The sequence below is a fragment of the Onychostruthus taczanowskii genome, unplaced genomic scaffold, assembly GCF_017590055.1.
Source record: "Onychostruthus taczanowskii isolate IOZ18803 unplaced genomic scaffold, ASM1759005v1 scaffold2, whole genome shotgun sequence".
NCBI lineage: Eukaryota > Metazoa > Chordata > Aves > Passeriformes > Passeridae > Onychostruthus > Onychostruthus taczanowskii.
In genome coordinates, this window is record NW_024499239.1 from 15,274,153 (window position 1) to 15,291,809 (window position 17,657).

General features: G+C 37.1%; 1 protein-coding gene across 2 annotated transcripts in view; it reads left to right on the forward strand.

The window, feature by feature from the left end:
* Window positions 1-241: 241 nt before the first annotated feature.
* Window positions 242-17,657, forward strand: part of TAPT1 (transmembrane anterior posterior transformation 1) — a 48,446-nt gene continuing 31,030 nt past the window's right edge. The window contains exons 1-4 of one of the 2 annotated variants that reach the window (XM_041402745.1): window positions 242-404; window positions 4,840-4,970; window positions 9,083-9,201; window positions 14,104-14,127. In XM_041402745.1, the coding sequence (XP_041258679.1) occupies window positions 4,944-4,970; window positions 9,083-9,201; window positions 14,104-14,127 (170 nt within the window). In that variant the 5' untranslated portion in view covers window positions 242-404; window positions 4,840-4,943. Of the gene's footprint in view, window positions 405-4,839; window positions 4,971-9,082; window positions 9,202-13,363; window positions 13,431-14,103; window positions 14,128-17,657 lie in introns of those variants that run through there. The other variant, XM_041402744.1, reaches the window with a different exon arrangement.

Sequence of the window (17,657 nt, forward strand, 5' to 3'; positions counted from 1 at the left end):
CACCAAAGACCCCGCTCAGCCTGCCCGCGGACGCAAACCCGGCGCCTTCTTCCGCAGGACCCTCAGAGGCTGCGGAGCCTGGGGCGGGGCAGCGGGAGGTGCCGGGTGAAGGCCCGGCCCCTGAGGGGTTAACGGCGGCAAGATGGCGGCGCACCGGCCCGCCCCTCTCCGCCCCTCGCGCGCGGGGCAGTGGCGCGCGGCCGGGCCGGCGGCTGTCGCGCGGTGATGAGTCACCGGCAGGCGCGCGCAGGACAGCGGCCGCGGGGAGCCGAAAACACTCTGGGGGAGCAGCGAGCCGCGGCCGCCCGCCGCCGGCCCGGGGCAACCGTCTCCGCAGCAGCGAACGGAGACGTTGGGCTTCTACGAGAGCGACCGGGGCAGGAAGAAGAAGCGGAGCCTCTCGGGTGAGGGGCGGCGGCGGGGCGAGCGGGCTCCTCCTCGCGGCAGTGGGGACCCCGAGACAGGGTGGCCCCCGCGGGGTACCGGGGTGGCCGTGGCGGTGTTGCCCAGGGCGGGCGGCTCTTGGCAGCGCCGCCGCCGCCCGCCCCTGCGAACTTGGGCGAGCGACTTGAAAAAGTGCGGCGGGACCGGCCGGGCCCCGGGAGCGCCGGGCGGCCCGCAGGGAGCTCTCCCTCAGCCCCTGCCTGTGGGCTCGGTCCCTGAAGCGGCCCGGTCGGTGCGTGGAGCCCCGGCTGTGCCCCGGCTCCCCGCGCGGGGCTGTTGGGGAAGCGGAGCGCGGGCGGACGGGTGCCCGTGCCCTGTCACGCAGTTTGCCAGCTGCTGCCGCTCGGGGCTTTGCGAGCCGCGCGGCATCGGCCGCGGAGGTGTGCGGTGCCCTAGGGTGCGAGTGCGGCTGTCAGGCTCGACGCTGGAGCGGAGAGGGGCCGCTCAGAGCGCGGTCCCCGAGCCCCGCGGGCCGGGAGGCTGCGGGCTCGCTCAACTTTCTTGCTGAAGTGCTAGAAATGTTTCGTTGCCTTACCAGTTCTTGTTACACGTTCACAGCTGTGACTGCAGTGATCTTTGCCTCTGCTGCTGGCAGTGACTGGTAGAACTTTGAAGTTGTACGCAGATTATTAAAAGTTATTTAAAGTAAATGAAATTTGCCAGCTGGGGATTTATAAGGAAAAAATAAGGGGAAATGTCATGGCCTTTGCTATCAGTATGCAGCTTTATTTACATTCAGGCTTCAACCGGTTATTTCAGGTATCTACCAAGTAATTTTTTTAATACCTCTGCCGGTTTTGTAAAAACTGTCAGTCACCGTGTCAGGATTAGTTTAATGTTGGTAAAGTTATAAATAACTGTATTGCCACTGTATCCTTAATTGATTGGCTTCCTGAAAATCTGGAAAGTGCATGAAGCGTTAAACTTTCAAGGCTTTTTCAGTCTTGGCTTCAATGTGATAACACAGGTCTTATCGAAAAGAAAAAAAAAGAAAAGAAAATAATAGGAATTAGGATTTAACTTTAATGATTCAATAAGTGAATGCTTTCCTTTGAGTTTGGTGGGTGCAGTGCCTGTTTCTGATGTGTTATATCATCAGACATGCAGCATCATTGACTGCAGTTCAGTGGTGTAGATGAACAGTACAGAATGTAAAGGTGATGTAATTTCCATAGTTATAAAGGACTTAGCTTGATTGTAGTAGTATGAATTGCTTTGAGGTGAAAAAAAAAAAGATTGAGATACATACTGATGTGCCTGAAAAACAGCTGAACAAATAACTTTATAAAAAGGGGATTGTTACTGGAGGTAGTGGAAAATACCTAGCTATGTTCAATTGATTTGAAATTTTAAAATAGTTAAAAATCTTTGGGGCTCTTTAATGTTTCATGGCAAGCAAACATAACAGACTTCTTGATTGGGCAACTAAAAATTCTAACTCATCTAAAGGTAGCAATACGTTAAATAATAAAGTGGGGGTTTCTTCACTTTGATGAAGCAGGGCTAGTACTAGTTGATTAGAGGAGAGGAGAATACTTTTTTACAGATATATTTTCTTGATTAATTGGCATGCTTATGGAAGAAGTGTGTATTTAGGATTGAGGAGAGTGAAGTGAGTGTCTGGAACTGCTGTGTTTAGGATTAAATTTGTGATTATAGAATAGAAACTTACTGAAGTGCAATGCATTTCACATGTCCTCAACTTTTCCCCTCCTTTCTGGTTAATGGTTATCCTTTGTGCTGCTATGCATTGAAGTATAACTTAGCTAAATCATTATCTTCTTACTTTGAAGGAATTTGTGTCTTTTGTGTTTTTTGAAGATGCTTATGCTTTCCTGTCTTAAGGTGTGGAGCTAAATGAGCATTAAGAATATGAATCTGTCTGAACAGATTAAACTTGGGCCACAGTCTAAAACTTTCTGTCTGCAAAAGAGGGCAATTTGAAGTGGGAGGTAGAGTTTACTTTTAAAAGAAAATGTTGCTTGATGCTTTGATAGCAGAATTAGGCTGGTTTTCAAATGATTTTTTACTTTGTTTTGCCTTGGTGTCTCATGCTGTTCTTTTGGTTACTGTGTTTTTCCTACAGGGTCAGCCACTAATCTGTTTCACAGCTGGCACAGAGCTGAGGCTGGTGCTGGGTGGCAGTGAGTGCTCAGAAGGGAGGTGGCTGAGTGTCTGTGTGCTCCAGTGCTTCCCCTGTCACTGGAGAGGTGACTTTGCAGTCACACTCTGGAGCTTGTGTATTGATCAGCCTCGGTCATGAGGATTGATTATCCCTCAATATCTAGGGCATGAAGGTCTAAGGTGATGAAAACTTAAACTAATTTGGTTTTCAGCAGTAGGCCTCTAAAATACTTTGTGTTAGGTAAGAAGGGGTGGGAACAAACAGCTCATTAGCTAAAATCTTAGAATATCTGAAGTTGGTAGGGACTTGTAAGTTACCCCATGGTACTTGTTCATATGCATGTATTTACTGTACAGGAAACTTCAGTTGTTTGAGGTTGCTGTATCTTTAAGTTAGAAAAGCTTGGTTATTTGAGGTGAAAGAAAATACACCTGAGCAGTTAGCACAGTAATTACTTGGTGTGCTTATACATACCTGTTTTTACTTTCAAGTTTTTAAACTTTGAAGAATTGGTGTAACCAAAAAAGTTACAAGTGATAGTGTTACAAAGGGAGAATCTGGAAAACAAGTTTACAAGAGGTCTGAGCAGTGATTTTGCAGAATGAACTTTGATTGAAACTTTATATGTAAATATTAGTTTATTATTACCCATTAAGCAAGATGTTGCTTTGTTTGTTTTAAAATAAATGCCTTTAAGGCTTTGAGTGGTTTTGGCCTACTTAGAAGTGGATCAGTAATACACAGATCATCAAAATCACTATCCAGTGACAAGCTTGTACACAGGAAAATGGGTCAGTTCTTGTTGTTTAAAAAAAAATCCTGATTTATTAACAATACATAATTAAAAGGTAGATAGTGAGTTTTATAGCAGTGGTCAGTACCAGCAATGTGATAAATCACAGTACTAGAAATGCAGAGAATGTTATTGCAGCACCACAAACTACAAAGTGCCTGTAATCCCCCCAAGTTGTAGTCACACCTCCCACCCGAGGTAATGCGGGCTGTAAGCACATCCTCTTTTGCTTCTTTTATATTTCTGCTTGAGCTGATTCCTTCTTTGCTTTAAAACTCTTTTTAATCTTCTGGCTACTGTGAAAGTCTTCATCTTCAATGTGATGAATATTGAGAAGGCATTGCCTCAGACAGTTTTGGTGAATTCTTCATGCAGAGTGTCGATACTTGCATTCTGCTTTTAACAGCTGTTACCTAGGTTGTTTTACTAAGAATGTATATACAGCCTCTTCCTGTCCCAAAGAATATAGAGCATTCTACCATGCAAGGCTACTTCTCCCTCCTCTAGTCCCTAAGACTTTGGCTGAAATTTGAATTTACTATTTGTGAACATGTGCTTGTATCATAGTAAGTGTCTGTAGCTTTTCATCTGTTTGTCTAGATAAGTGATTTTCATCTCTGGGTGTTGTGTGAACATTGAGAGTTTCTGTTTTTAAATGCCAATAACTGGAGATGTTGAACTTCATTGTAGTGTTCTGTCACTTCTGAAGTGTTACAAGGATGTGGTAATGTCAGACCTCGTCTGCAAGTGTTGAAGCTTAAATTCAACCTTCTTGTGCTGACAGCCTGAATTTCATAACTGTAATTTCATATGTTATGAATTTTGTAAGACTCTCCTGTGCAAAGTCTTTTTTAGAAGCCATATGAACTGCTTAAACACAGGCCAGTCAACCTTCAGGGTATTTACCTACAGCCATTAAAGCATAGGAGATCTGTACGTGCTTGATGGCTTTTTGGTTGTGAAAGACCTGATCACCAAAGTTCAGTGTGTTTGTACTGTTTGTGCATTGAATTGCTTGGGATCATGCCTCTATGAACGTTTTGCTGTTGTGGAAAGCTATTCTTTAAAATAAAGAACAAGTTGCTAATGTTGCTGCGTGAGAAAATAGCTTTTAGAAGTGAAAAAATAGGGTTTAGTAAATTTAGGTCTGATAATACATGAAGGATTAGATTCACTCAGCATGTTGCATTTTGTGTAGCGGCTTTTAGTAATGTTTTGTAGAAGTGGGATGTCTGATAGCCTGGGAAAAGTAGCTTGTTTGTTGGGAGGCAGCAGGGGAATGAATGGAAGAGTACCGGACTTTGATCTCCTGTAACTCCTTCCATGCAAAGTTATTTAACCATCAGCAGAAACCGTCTGGGTTAGAGGCTATGCAAATGAAACATGTAGCAAGTAATAAGTAACAAAAGTAGAGCAGGTTCTCACCCTCTGGAGGTCATGCCTGAAGTGACTTCTGCTTGTGTGTGTTTCTGAATAGATCTTTCCTTGCTGAGATTCATCAGTGCTGAGCTAACAAGAGGTTATTTCCTTGAACACAATGAAGCAAAATATACAGAGCGGCGAGAGAGAGTGTACACATGCATGCGGATACCAAAAGAACTGGAAAAGGTGAAGTATGCTTTAACTTTTGATCCAATTTAGAGATTAAATCTATTGAATTAAATTATTTAAGGAACTGTTTGGTTTTAAAACACATTTGCTACAAAAACAAGATGTAAACCTCTGTAATGATTATTTTTCAATGTTACTAATGTAAACAATTTTGTTTCAGGTTTTTTTTGCCTGTTTGCTTGTTGCTGCTGGCAACTCATGTTATTGGCAGAGACAAGCAAGTGCAGATGATGACAAATTAATTCAAATACAATATGTCACTGGTCCTTAAAGGAATAATCAAGCAAAAGAAAATTTTTTTACAGCAAAATGTAATTTTACATTAAATTTTTTTTTCAAATATTTTTTCCAGTGTAAAGTTCTCTGAGGATGTGAAGGTTTCAGTCTTAAAAAAATATGGTGACAGATGAGTTTTTCTAAGGTTTTTAACTTAATTTTTGTAGTCTTTTATTTTGCTTCTTGCCACTGGTTGTCACATCTCCCCTCTGTCCCAGTGTCATGGCCCTTCCTGGGAGATTCTTGCCATCCCCTTTATGTCAGCTTAGATATTATTCTGGCCCTGCAGTGAGCCAAAGTTTTGTTCTGGCTTAACCATGTTGACTTGGGAGCAGCAGCAGCGGCAGTAGCAGTGCGCTCAGGATTGATGAGCAAGGCAACGTCGGTAATAAGGTTTGGCCAGGCTGCAGTGTAATGACAACATTAAAATTAATACTGCTAAAATTCCCAAAATCTCTAGGGATCAAGTTACATAGGGCTAAATAATTTTAATTTACACTGAAGAAAGAAGCTTGTTTTGCTCTTTTCTCATTTCAGTCTCCCACTTTATGCATATTGCCTGTTTGGCATGAGCTGTGGTGCTTGTTGGACCATTCCAGGAGTTAAATCCGCTCATAATTCGGTGATGAATGTTATACTTTCCTTGCTCTGTTTGCTCTGTGCTAGAATAGTGAGCTGATTTGCTCAGCCAATATTCTTGAGAATCCAGAGTCTACACAAGGACAGAAGGGGAGCTTTATAACTAAAGATGAAAGAGCAATGGAGAAGGGAGGAAGGGTGGGCAGGATTTCTTTGGTCAATAGTGCTCATGTTCCTCCTTCAGTATTATTAAATTCATCCTTCAGCCATGATGAGACCTGGCTTTCCCAAATTAAATTCCCAGTCATTTACTGCAGAAAATCACAGAATGAATGAGATTGGGATGGACCCATGGAGCAGTCCATGCCCTTCCCTAAAGCTGTGTAACCTACAACATGTTGTTCAGGATTGAAGGCTTTGAAGATCTCCAGGGATGGTGTCTTCACATCCTCAGTATTTACCCATTCCAGTTTATGTTAGAATATTCCACTTAAAGTAGAGACTTAGTTCAATGATACAGCATTTCTACATCATCTCCATTTTTAATTATGTAGATTATTACATCCTGTCTCCAAGGCACAGAAATTATTCTGAAGGATTGTCACCATAGCTTTTCAATAAAACTTCCGGTGTGTAAGAACACATAATATCCAAGTCTTTTTATAAATAAGATTAATGCTGTAAGTGGTGCAACTGATGGGTTTTACATGGTAAATCAAACTTCAGTCTGTGCTTCGAATATGAAATATTATGAAACTGAATAATAAAGAGATTTTAAAAATTATAGTTATCATTTTACACTGAAACTGTGAAATAATTTTTTAGTTCTTTGCATTGAGTTATTCCATGTTGGTATACATACTAACTTTATCAATTTGAGCACCTAGAAATCAACTAAATAGTGTACCTGTTGCAGGAACTGCTTGCTGACATGATACAAAAATCCACTTGCTTGAAATAAAGCATGTGAGGCACTAGTAAAGCATGTGAGACACTAGTAAAGGAAGAGAAGAATTTTCTTGATGGCTTGTTTTGTTTACTACGTAATAATATAATTACAGAATAAGAATGAAAACTATAATCAGGTAGAGTGAGAAGAAATTGGAGTGAATTTATCAAAGCCTAATCTCAGGTGATATTACTTAATAGGCACTTATTTAACATCCATAGTTTTAGACAGGAATGTAATGTTCAAAGGGTGGTATTTTTGTTGTTCTGAGCACCCTTTCTTTATTTAAAGAAGCTAGATAATTTACCATGTAAGCACTACTTCCACTCAGGCATTTTGTGCAGTTTCAGTGGGAGCTTTTCATTGCAGTAGGTTACTTATACTAAATAAGGTGGCCTGGTAGTCTCTATTCCTGCCATCTTCTGGGAACAGCTTTCACTTGATCTCAAAATTAAACTTTGTGCTCCTGTGTTAAATTATAGTTATGATGATGAAAAAGCTCTGTAGGCTTTTCTGTTAGTTCCTTAATATCTGGAATGGAGCAGCAAAAATAATGTTTACAGAAACGACTAGAAGGTTCAGCACCGATTGTATTTCATTAGATGCATGTAGTAAAAACATTGGGAAAATGAGGACATTCAACAATAATTTAAAATATTAATGCAAGCTTATAGAATGTGAAAAACCATCATTGCACTCAGGTGGACAAGAAGTCTGTGTAAATCTGAAAGAAAAAGTAGTGTTGTTTTTGAGATTATAAAGATGTCCTCAAAGAACACAAGCAAAATGACAGGCTATCTTTCTGTTTTGTTTGGGTTAAGGAGTTTAAAAATACTAAGTGTTCAGTTCTGGTCATCTTCAGTGCTTGAATATTCAACACCTAGTTTAAAAGTTGTTTAAAAAGAAATAGCTTAATGGCATATTAAGGCAGTGCATAAATTTATCCACAATTCATGTAACCACTGCTCCTGATAACTTTGAATAATAACTGAAAATGATGACATTTTAGAAAACGGTACTAGAGATGAATGACTAAATATCAGGAAAGAGATCTTAACGTCATGATGGTATTCAAGTATTCTACCACTGTAGAATTGGTTGAAATAATATTATAAAGGAAAATAAAAACTCAGGAATGATGGCAGTGCTGTTGTGCCTCAGTCAGTTGTCTTATGTGGCTTGTAGATAGTTGTTCTGGAGTGCAGTCTGTAGGATTGCTTTTGGAGTTACAAGGATGTGTGAGGTGTGAGAGTGCTCACTGGACATGGAACTGGCCATTGCAAAACTAACAAAGAACTTTGAAAGGCAAAGGGACTGTGTGAGAGAGAAGTAATTTACTTGTACTTTGGTTTACTCCTTCACCCCAGTATCTTCCTTTCCCATCAGCATTACATACAACTTTCACATGTAAATGCATATCTGACATGGATATCTAGGTCTGCTCAGATGTTGCTAGTCTTAATTGTGTAGCCAGTTAAGCTGGCTTCTATGGGATTATCCTTGCAGGAAAAAATACTAGCTCACAGTCTGACAGTAGCATAAAACCATATTTCTAGACTTCCATTTAGATAGAACACAGAATAATTTAAAGAGCAGATAAAGAAGGAATGTCGTGTGGGGAGAGTCTGGTATATAGGAGCTTCAGAATTGTGGAGTTTATGTCTAGTTTAATTATAGAGTTGCTTGGCTTGTAGCCACAATGAATGGCTTTAATGTTTGTGTAAATTAAGGATAAGACATTTAAACTGAGGGCAACCGGAAATTTACCTCTTTATATGCTATATTCTTTGTGTGAAAAACTTAGTTATTCTTTGAAGGAGATCTACCACAGCTGTAATTAGCTGTGCAATAGAAAATTTGCAAGGTAACAGAAAACTTTTTGGGGTGAAGACATAATGTTGAAAAAGGAGGTAGGAAGAAAATGGTTGTGCACATTTATGCATAGCTCTATGGTTAAAAGGTTAAAACATGAACTTTGGTAACCTTACAGAAAAGTCACCATTGGAAAATGAACTACAGTTGTATTCAACTGCAGTTTATATATTAAATAAAGACTAAGTTCAGTGAGCTGTGAAAGTCTATAAAAGACTTCACTGCTTGGGCCTTGTGGTGCAGAATTTTTGCTGAATAGTCTTCAAATGCATAGCATGTTAATTTTTTTTACAGTTCAGCTGATTGAACTAGTGAGAATATTGTGCTTATTTGGTTAATTAGTCTTATGTAAATGAATGTTTCATAACATAATTCTTTATATTTGTGAATTTTATAAACTACTAACATACTTCTGTTTGTTTTTGTAATTTAGTTGATGTTTTTTGGAATCTTTTTGTGCCTGGATGCTTTTCTGTATGTGTTCACCCTGCTTCCTTTGAGAGTTTTTCTGGCGATGTTCCGGTTCATCACTTTGCCTTGCTATGGCTTACGGTAAGTTGATTCAAGAGAAAGGTGTTGATACCCTTAAATAAAATTTCACCATTTTTGTGTATGCTTCACTTTATGGCCTTTCAGTGCTGTTTGGACTCCTAATGACTTCTTCCACTGAAAAATAGAAGTCTCAGTCTAAACTAGCCTAAGTAAAGGGGTGTGTGTGACCTTTAAGCTTTACCAGCAGTCATTAACTGTCATCGTTGCTTCCTTCAGACACAACAGTTTGATAACAGCACCACTTAGGCATATTCAGGTTAGTAAAGGAGAGAGATGTAACCTTGCCTTATAGTTTTATTCTTTTATCTAACATCTGTGTGAACATTTTTTTAAATTTCTTAGACTTGGCTCATGTCTTTTGATAGACTCTTTGATATCAAAACAGAAGTTGTTTGTTTTTTAACAGTAAAAGCTTTCCTTATTTTCATGGAAAACTTTGCTGAAAAGATCCCTGAATAAAAAATGTTCTTTTCTGTCCTCTGAAGAATCCTAGGGAGTGAAACATGGAGAGAAAAACCAAGCAGAATATTAAGAAATTTTAGATCTTAATGCCTTGATTTTCTGTTCATATCAATACTAATAAGTTGCTAATACGTAAAGTTTTTCGTTTCTGGTGTAGGCATCAAAAATTGGATAGAATTCATCTCCTTCATAAAACCTGATACTTCATGGTAAAATTGGTTGTGTAAGCCTTAAGTGTAGTCTGAAATAAAAGGAGCAGTTATATTGATGTAATTTTTTCCTTGAATAAATAAAGACTTCAGGATCTTTGTTCTGAAATTTCCAAAAATTGAAGTTCATTTATGGTTAGTGATTCTTTAAATTTTTTTAAATCAAGTTGTTTGTATTTGCATTATCAATATTGTTTTTTGTATGTGAAGGTCTTTTAGATGCATAGTTTAGAAATGTATGTTCTGATTACAGCAAATGCAAAAAAATAATATTGTAAATTATAGTCTAAAGTTGAGATGTTTGTATGTGGTGATGTTAAACTTAGGCACTAGATGGCAGTCTCTAATGTTTTATTGTGCTGTTAATTTTGTACTGAACCTCAGTCTTACTAGGTCAAGAGAGTTTTCTTAGCTGTGTAAAAATAACAGTTATTTGGTTTTAACCTGATGACAAGGCAAATTCTTTGCTTATTTGTAGATACCTGTATAGATGCTATTACTAAATTCTGGTAAATGTAATGGAGTTCAATGTATAATTTTAATCTTATTTTTTTCTGTTTAAAAATGTTCTTCCTCGTTTATAAACTCAGCTTTGCGTTTGGCAAATAAATTTTCTGCTCTTCTGAAATTACAATTAAAGATTTCAAAGACCAGTTACTGGTTTAGATCATTGTTCAATATGTTGACAAAAGTGACATTTGAAGCACCATATGCACTCACATGTATGGGATATGTGTATATATGCATACATGCACCTGCAGTGTTAATATTTAGTCTGCTTGCTTGACAGTAGTTTATGTGTCAGGGACAATAGAAGTTGGTTTAATCTATTGAATTTGACTGTGTTAAAGTGTTATTAAGTAAGATGCTGTGAAACTGCGATTATCTTGAGTGAAAAAGTCTTTGTTTTTGTAACAACTCCTGAAGCAATTTCTTCCAATGTGTTTGGAATTTAGTTCACTAGAATCTCTACTTGTTCAGTAGAGGCTTTGTTTAATTCATTCATGTTCTAAAGTTTGTGGCTTTTTACTGAAAGTTTTACAATTCATGTCTGTAGTATGTAATGGAACTTCTTCAGATGTAATAATTCTTATTTCCAAGTATTCAGAGCCTGCACTTTGATTTTTTGGGGGGTTTTCTTGGTTTTTTTAGTTATGCTGATTTTATTTGTTATGGCAACAAATATTAGTGATTTTTTTCCAGCTCAGGAAATACATTTTTATGTATTTGTAACAAAATAGAGTTGAATAAGTAAAGCACATTTGTAATTACAAAAGGTACTTACAAAGCAGGTGGCTGTTTATCTTCTGGCTTGTTCTTCCTTGCAAATATCACATAAATGTTGACTAGTTGTTACTTGAACCTGCCACATCATATTCCATTCTGTGTAGTAAATAAAAGTGCTCCTCCCTTCATCCTGACTTTTCTCTCAGCATCTCAGTGGAGTAATTGAACAGTGAGTGTTCTGTTTCCCTTCCAGTTTATCCTTCAGTTCATTTATTTCCTCATAATTCTATCTTCTCTTTTCCATATAGAGAAAGATTATATTGCCCTTTGTTTTTTTTAACAATAAAACCACATTCTATATAAATGGGCTAATTCCAGTCTATGGTATATTATACAAAGTGCTTAAATACAGGGGAAATGGTTTATAGCCTCTTCCACATGTTGTAATATCTCATTTTACGGAGTTCTGAAAGGAAACAAAGAGTAATGTATCTTAAAGAAAGTAGTTTACTTTTTCTGCCTAGACAGTGTAAGCACTTCAGTTTGACTTCTGTCATCCTTCCTCATCACTTGATCTTTCCTTTTGAGCAAATTTAGTTCTGTGTTTTTGTCAGAGCTATATTGGTGCTGACAAAGCAATCTTTTTAAAAACTTCAAGAACTTCAGTCAGAAGAATCCAAGATTCTATTACTGAGTGAGCTAAACTGCTTTGTTTAATTACTGAGATCAAACTGGCAAAGGCTGAATCATCTCATGGTGGTGGTTTTGGCAGGTGTGACTTCATTAGTCTGTGCTCTATAAGTAGCAGGGTGCTTTTAAAAAAATTAAAGCACTTCACAAAATTAGATTACATCTTCAGAAATTAAAAAAAAAAATCAGCTCTACTGTATTTTCTTTTGAGACAAGAAAAGAACTTTCCTAAATGATTCCCTTTGAATCTTACAGACTATTCTCACTTTATTAAAAGATTCTTTGACAGCATAAAAGGTTTGTTGTTCTAGTGAAGTATGGGCCTAGGTAGACAGAGAAGTGAACCTGGTGGAGTTCTGTTTGAATTAGAATCCTTGATGACAAGTTCCTAAAACTAACTCTACCCAAGGCTGAAAGGTAGTTTCCTTTTACAATTCAGACAATTTTTTTTATCAATACCTCAGACCCAGAGATTCTGGGTAGAATTATATCGCTGCCTGTTTTGAAGCTCTTTCATAGAACTACCTTATTATTTTTCTTGAAAATATGTTGTCTGTCAATAAAAGGCGATGTGGGAATGTGGAAAAGCTCTTCTATATTTTTTGTAAAGCATCTTGATAGGAAAGCTAAAAATACATGTTAGTGAAACTCTGGTAAGACTCCCAATTTAATTATGTTTAAATGCATTTTCCATCATCTCCACAAAGCATGAAAGGATTTGTGAGGGAAAGTGAATTTTTTTTTTCCCACCTGGATGGTAGAAGCCCAAGAAGATCCTGCTTTGTGTGAGCAGCACCCACTCACCCCTGTCATGCCCCAGCTCCTCCGGTGCCTCACACCTGAGCTGACCCGCCAGGAACTAGAGCTAATGCCACTGTGGTTGTGGGTCCGGTCCCTGCACAGGCCAGTAGCTTAAGAGTTGGACGTAAAGGTCCTTGTGGGTCCTTTCCAACTCAGAATATTCTGTGAATTCTTCCATGTGGAAGTAGATACAGATAGATTATAAATACCTGTTCTGTATTTTCCTTTTACTCTGCTCTCTGAAATTCGTGAATTTAGGTCCTGGCAGCAATAACATGAATAACTTCAGCTATATTGTATGTACATCGTAAAGTTCCCATTGACCTCCTGTGAATTCACAGATTCGTATTTTTCAGTAGGAAGTAAATAGAACAGAATTATTCCAAGAAAGAAACTGTAGGAATAAAACATACCTGGAAGAATAAAACAAACAAATACAGTGACATTCTTCTTATGGACATTATTTATTTGTTCATATTATCAGGCTGTTAAATAAATTTGAACCTCTGTTGTACACTTACTCCCAAGCCTTTTTTTTTTTCCTGAGGAATTTATCTATGAAATGCATAAACTTCCTTTTGTCACCTCAAGTTCATTTAAGAAGTTGTACATCTGCCCGCCAAAATGTGTAGCTTTCTACCGACCAAAAAGGAAGATGCATTCATTTTTTTTCTGTAGCGTACTCTCAGATCAAGTACTCCTTTCTCCTTTCCATAACAGTGCATAGTGTAGCAACATTACAACCTTCTCTTTCTTTCTTTCTTGTAAATCAGACCGAAGGGAAGAGCACTTTCACTTCCTTTATAGGATGGAATGTGGTGTCACAGGGATTCCTCCTTGGTGAGTAAATCCTGATTTTCTTTTTCCTTCTGTGCTGTCAGCCAAATTCACACATCTACAGGTAATCAGTAAAAAGGCTGGTTACAAATGAGTAGTATAGCTAAATTAACCAATATACCTCAAAAGAGAAACCAACACTTAGTTTTAATAACAAACAAACACATGAAATTGATTCAGTACTATTTGTGGTAAGTGTATTTTCTTATGTAACTTTACATCATTGTGAAAATAAGTTATCTTAGGTTTAAAGATTTTTTTCACTTAGAGTTCCTGTGGACCAATTTGGGCCAGTTTACAAAAGGGTATCTTGGAAAAACTGTAGCCCCTGCTGTACTTCAGTTTATAGTGCCTTAAGCTTTTTGAGATTTCTTCTAAGTACTGCTTCAGTCAGGTTCATAGCTATATTTTTGTGTGTACTTAAAGCAGGTTTTTTTTGTAATGCTTAACCTCAGTCTTAGGGAGTTCAGAAAGTTCTTTGCCAGGTGTCTTAGTATTAGACTCATAGATAGTTCTATGTATAATAAAATACAGCACTTTAGCATATGCTTGTTAACTATCTTCAGTTATATTTTGTTATTTAAAAAATAAAAGCCTAATGAAAGCTTATTCTAGTTGTCACTTATTTGAAACCTCGTTTTGTTTTGTTTTTTTTTTATTTTATTTTTTGAGACAGCTCTCATCGGGGCCTAACAGCAAGGTTGGTTTTGTTTCATTTTTAGCATGGTCTCGTGCTGTATTGTGTGCATGTAGAGGCTTTTTATTGTTTGAGAAATGCAATGCCACCTAATCTTGGCAAGCTTGGTTCTCAGTTTCTTAGAATTCCACATTTGGGACATATTTTTCTTATCAGTCTGTATAATCACAATTTTATATCAGTGAAGTCCTGCATACTGTAGGGTGTACTACTTCTTAAAATTCTCAAACTGGAAATGAGATTTCCTCAAAATACCTTCTTTTCCTGAAGCCAAACTTGAGGATAATTGTAGGAAAATATTTCCAGTAGATCATATAGTCCATTTAAAAAAAATTTAGTGTGTAGTTATGTGGGCAAGTATACCCTTCAGACAACCTCGCTTGGATTTTATTTTCCCTTACATCTTTACTTATGCTAACAGGAAAATATCCACTTATGTGTTAATGTAATAATTTTTGCTAGTACTTCATGTAAAATTAAAAATTTATGACACCAAGTTCAATAATGAAGGATATATTGAAGAATTAAGAGTTTGGCAAAGACTACACATAAACAAAACCCCATTGTTCAGTGTCCGTGCAAGTATCTTTGATGTAAAATGGAGAAGGAAAAGATACCTAAGCAAAACTGTAACTAGACCACCATACCGATAACTGAAATATGTTATTATGAACCTCAGTGGTTGCCTAACTGTTGGAAAATGTTAGCATTGAATAAATAATACAGTTAGAAGAGGTTTGCTGTAAAATACATGCTTAAACTTGTAGCATGCTAAAAGATTTCTTCAGTGCGTTATTAGCTGAACAATAAACCCAGATAAAAAAGGGTTTTTAAGTGTCAACATTTATAAAAACATTACTCTTACAGAAGCTTTAAAATATATGTATGTGTATGTTATTAAGATGAAATATCCATCTAAAACATTTTTGCAGTGACAGTGTATTGATATCTTTAAATTACTGTATATGTGACAACAGTATTAGAAATTTTGTATGTGTTGACTTCATAGGAGTAATTGTTCAGAGTAATCTGAATTATTTGGATGAGACTAAACTAAACATTTTAATTGGGTCATGTAATCTAAACTAAGTGAACCAATTAAAATGCATTGAATTCTATCAGTAAACAAGAAAAAATATTGAATTCCTGTTGATTTAAAGAAAAAACTAACAAAACAATCAAAACCCAAACAATTCTAGAAGATTATTGGAAAACCATGTAATCTAGTGAAGAATTGAGGAGTACCAGGAGGCCTTGTAAGACAAAAATAAAGAAATCATATGATATCATGTGACAGTCTGTGCAGTTAAGTTTAAAATAATATATTCAGAGTGCATATGGGTTGGATGCCAAAATAATGAAGTACTCAGAAAAGTGTATTTGTCTGCAGATTACACAGTGTAGTGAAAGCATTGTTCATTTTGTAGTGTCAGTTGCTGAAAAGCATACCAGAAACAACTGTAGTGAGACTCTTTTCAAACTTTTTTTTTTTTAATACAGCAAGAATAAATTTCTCTTTGTCCAGGTTGTGTTTCATGTTCCAAATGGTTTAGCTACTTTTATTTCAATAATCAAGTCTTATTAAAATACCAGACACACAATCTTGGTTTTCTTGGAAATCACTTGCTTAAGCAATCTTGTGCATTTTGAACATATTAAAGACAAATATTAAACTGTGATTTATTTTTAATAAAGCTCTGCTTGATGCTGAGTAACTTCAGCTGTACAGTTGTTGGAACAAAAACGAATTTGGAGGGTTAGATACCAATGCTTTGAAAGCCTTGAGCTGCTTTGCTGCTTTAATTTATTAAAGAGAAAGTGCTGGGAAGTACATCATGCTGGTCAGTAGCAAACATTAAGGATCAGTAGTATGACCATCTGTGTAGTCATAGCCCCTGTGCATGATGGAACCTAATGCTTTTCAGGCAGTAGATGGAGACAGAAGTCTTACCACTGTATAAAATGTGGATCATGGCATTTTGAGTATGATGTTAAATAGAAACACCTTGAAAATTACAGACAGATAACTAGTTCAACTAGTTCCTTAAACTTTCACTTGAGTTTGCTTATGATGAGCACTGGTTTTCACACTAGAATTTTCTTCATTGGGTAGGTGTATTATGTAGATTGTGATATAAATTTGACTTGATTTTGTGACAGCGGATTTTTTACAGGAGTCACAAGTCATCGTGAAAAAAAAATTGGTTTTCCTAAAACTTACCCAAGTTTGTGAGTAGCCCGTATATGTGCTAACATTCTAATTTGATAGTATTTTAACTTAATTTTATAGAATATCAAAGTAATTCTTCTAACTGTTTATAAGGCAATTTGCTTGCTTTTAGCTTTCTGAAGGGAGGGGACATACACGGATCCAATGGTTTTCTAAACAGAGAAAAGACTTGGATTTACATTTTCTAAATTTGTCTCATGGTTGACAAACCATAAATTGGAAAGTTTGAAGCATGAGTATTAACCCTTGATTTTTATTGTATTGTAAAAAGTAGGTTTTTTCTGTAACACTGATTTGCTGGTTGATGTCAGTCAGTGCATTGTGGAAATTTTGCCAGTTTGACTTTGAAGTGCTTTAAATACTGCTTTAAATACTTTCTTAAGTGACTGGGCTGAAACAGAAGCATGTTGAGGTGGAATAGGGAGGTATAGTAGTGTGGCTTGCTTAGTATCACTATGTTTAATAATAATTAACTTGTATCTCCCCTTAAGTATGGATTTCTTTGTTTATGGTATTTTGAGAAGTAAGGCTTTGTTTCAGTGGGGATTTTCTGTCAATTAGTAGCTGTAAAGATAAATATATCCAAAGGCTGAGGAGTTTGAACATTTTGTTAAGTACTTGCTGTAGAATGGTGAAGTCTGTGTGTGTTTTTTTTCTGTATTGTCGTAATTTGCTAGTTAATATTACAGTGCGAGGGAGTTTATCTGTAAAGGAATGCTTGGATTTTCACTGAATTCATACAGATTGAAGGATCATCTCATGTTTAAACGTTTTGGTGTATTCAGTGTTAGTAACAGTAAAGCCATATAAGATTTTACATAGTGGGTGATAGAATGGATAAGTCTGACTCTTTAGTATTAAGGTACTTGGCTGTTTGAAGAAGTTTTAAAATTTGATTCCTTGATAGTCTAGGCTATACAGCTAATATGGGAACTTAAGACGTAGCATAATGAAACCACTTGTAAAATTCTGTAAAGAGCATCTTAGAGAGCATGACTTAAAGCAAAAAATATATGAAGTAGTAATAGAATAATCATAGAATCATTGAATGGTTTGTGTTGGAAGGGACCTTAAAGATCACCAGTTCCAGCCCCCCTGCCATGGCCAGGGACACCTTCCACTAAACCAGGTTGCTCAAATAATGGCAGAAAATAATTAGGTGAAAAAATACAAATAATGTGTTGTAATAAGGTGCATTTGAAGGACAGTCCAGATGCTCTGAATCCTTTTATTTACCAGTTTGAGGTGTGAAAATTGCAAGGTAAATTATATTCAGCTAAATCTTGAAACCATGTAACATTAT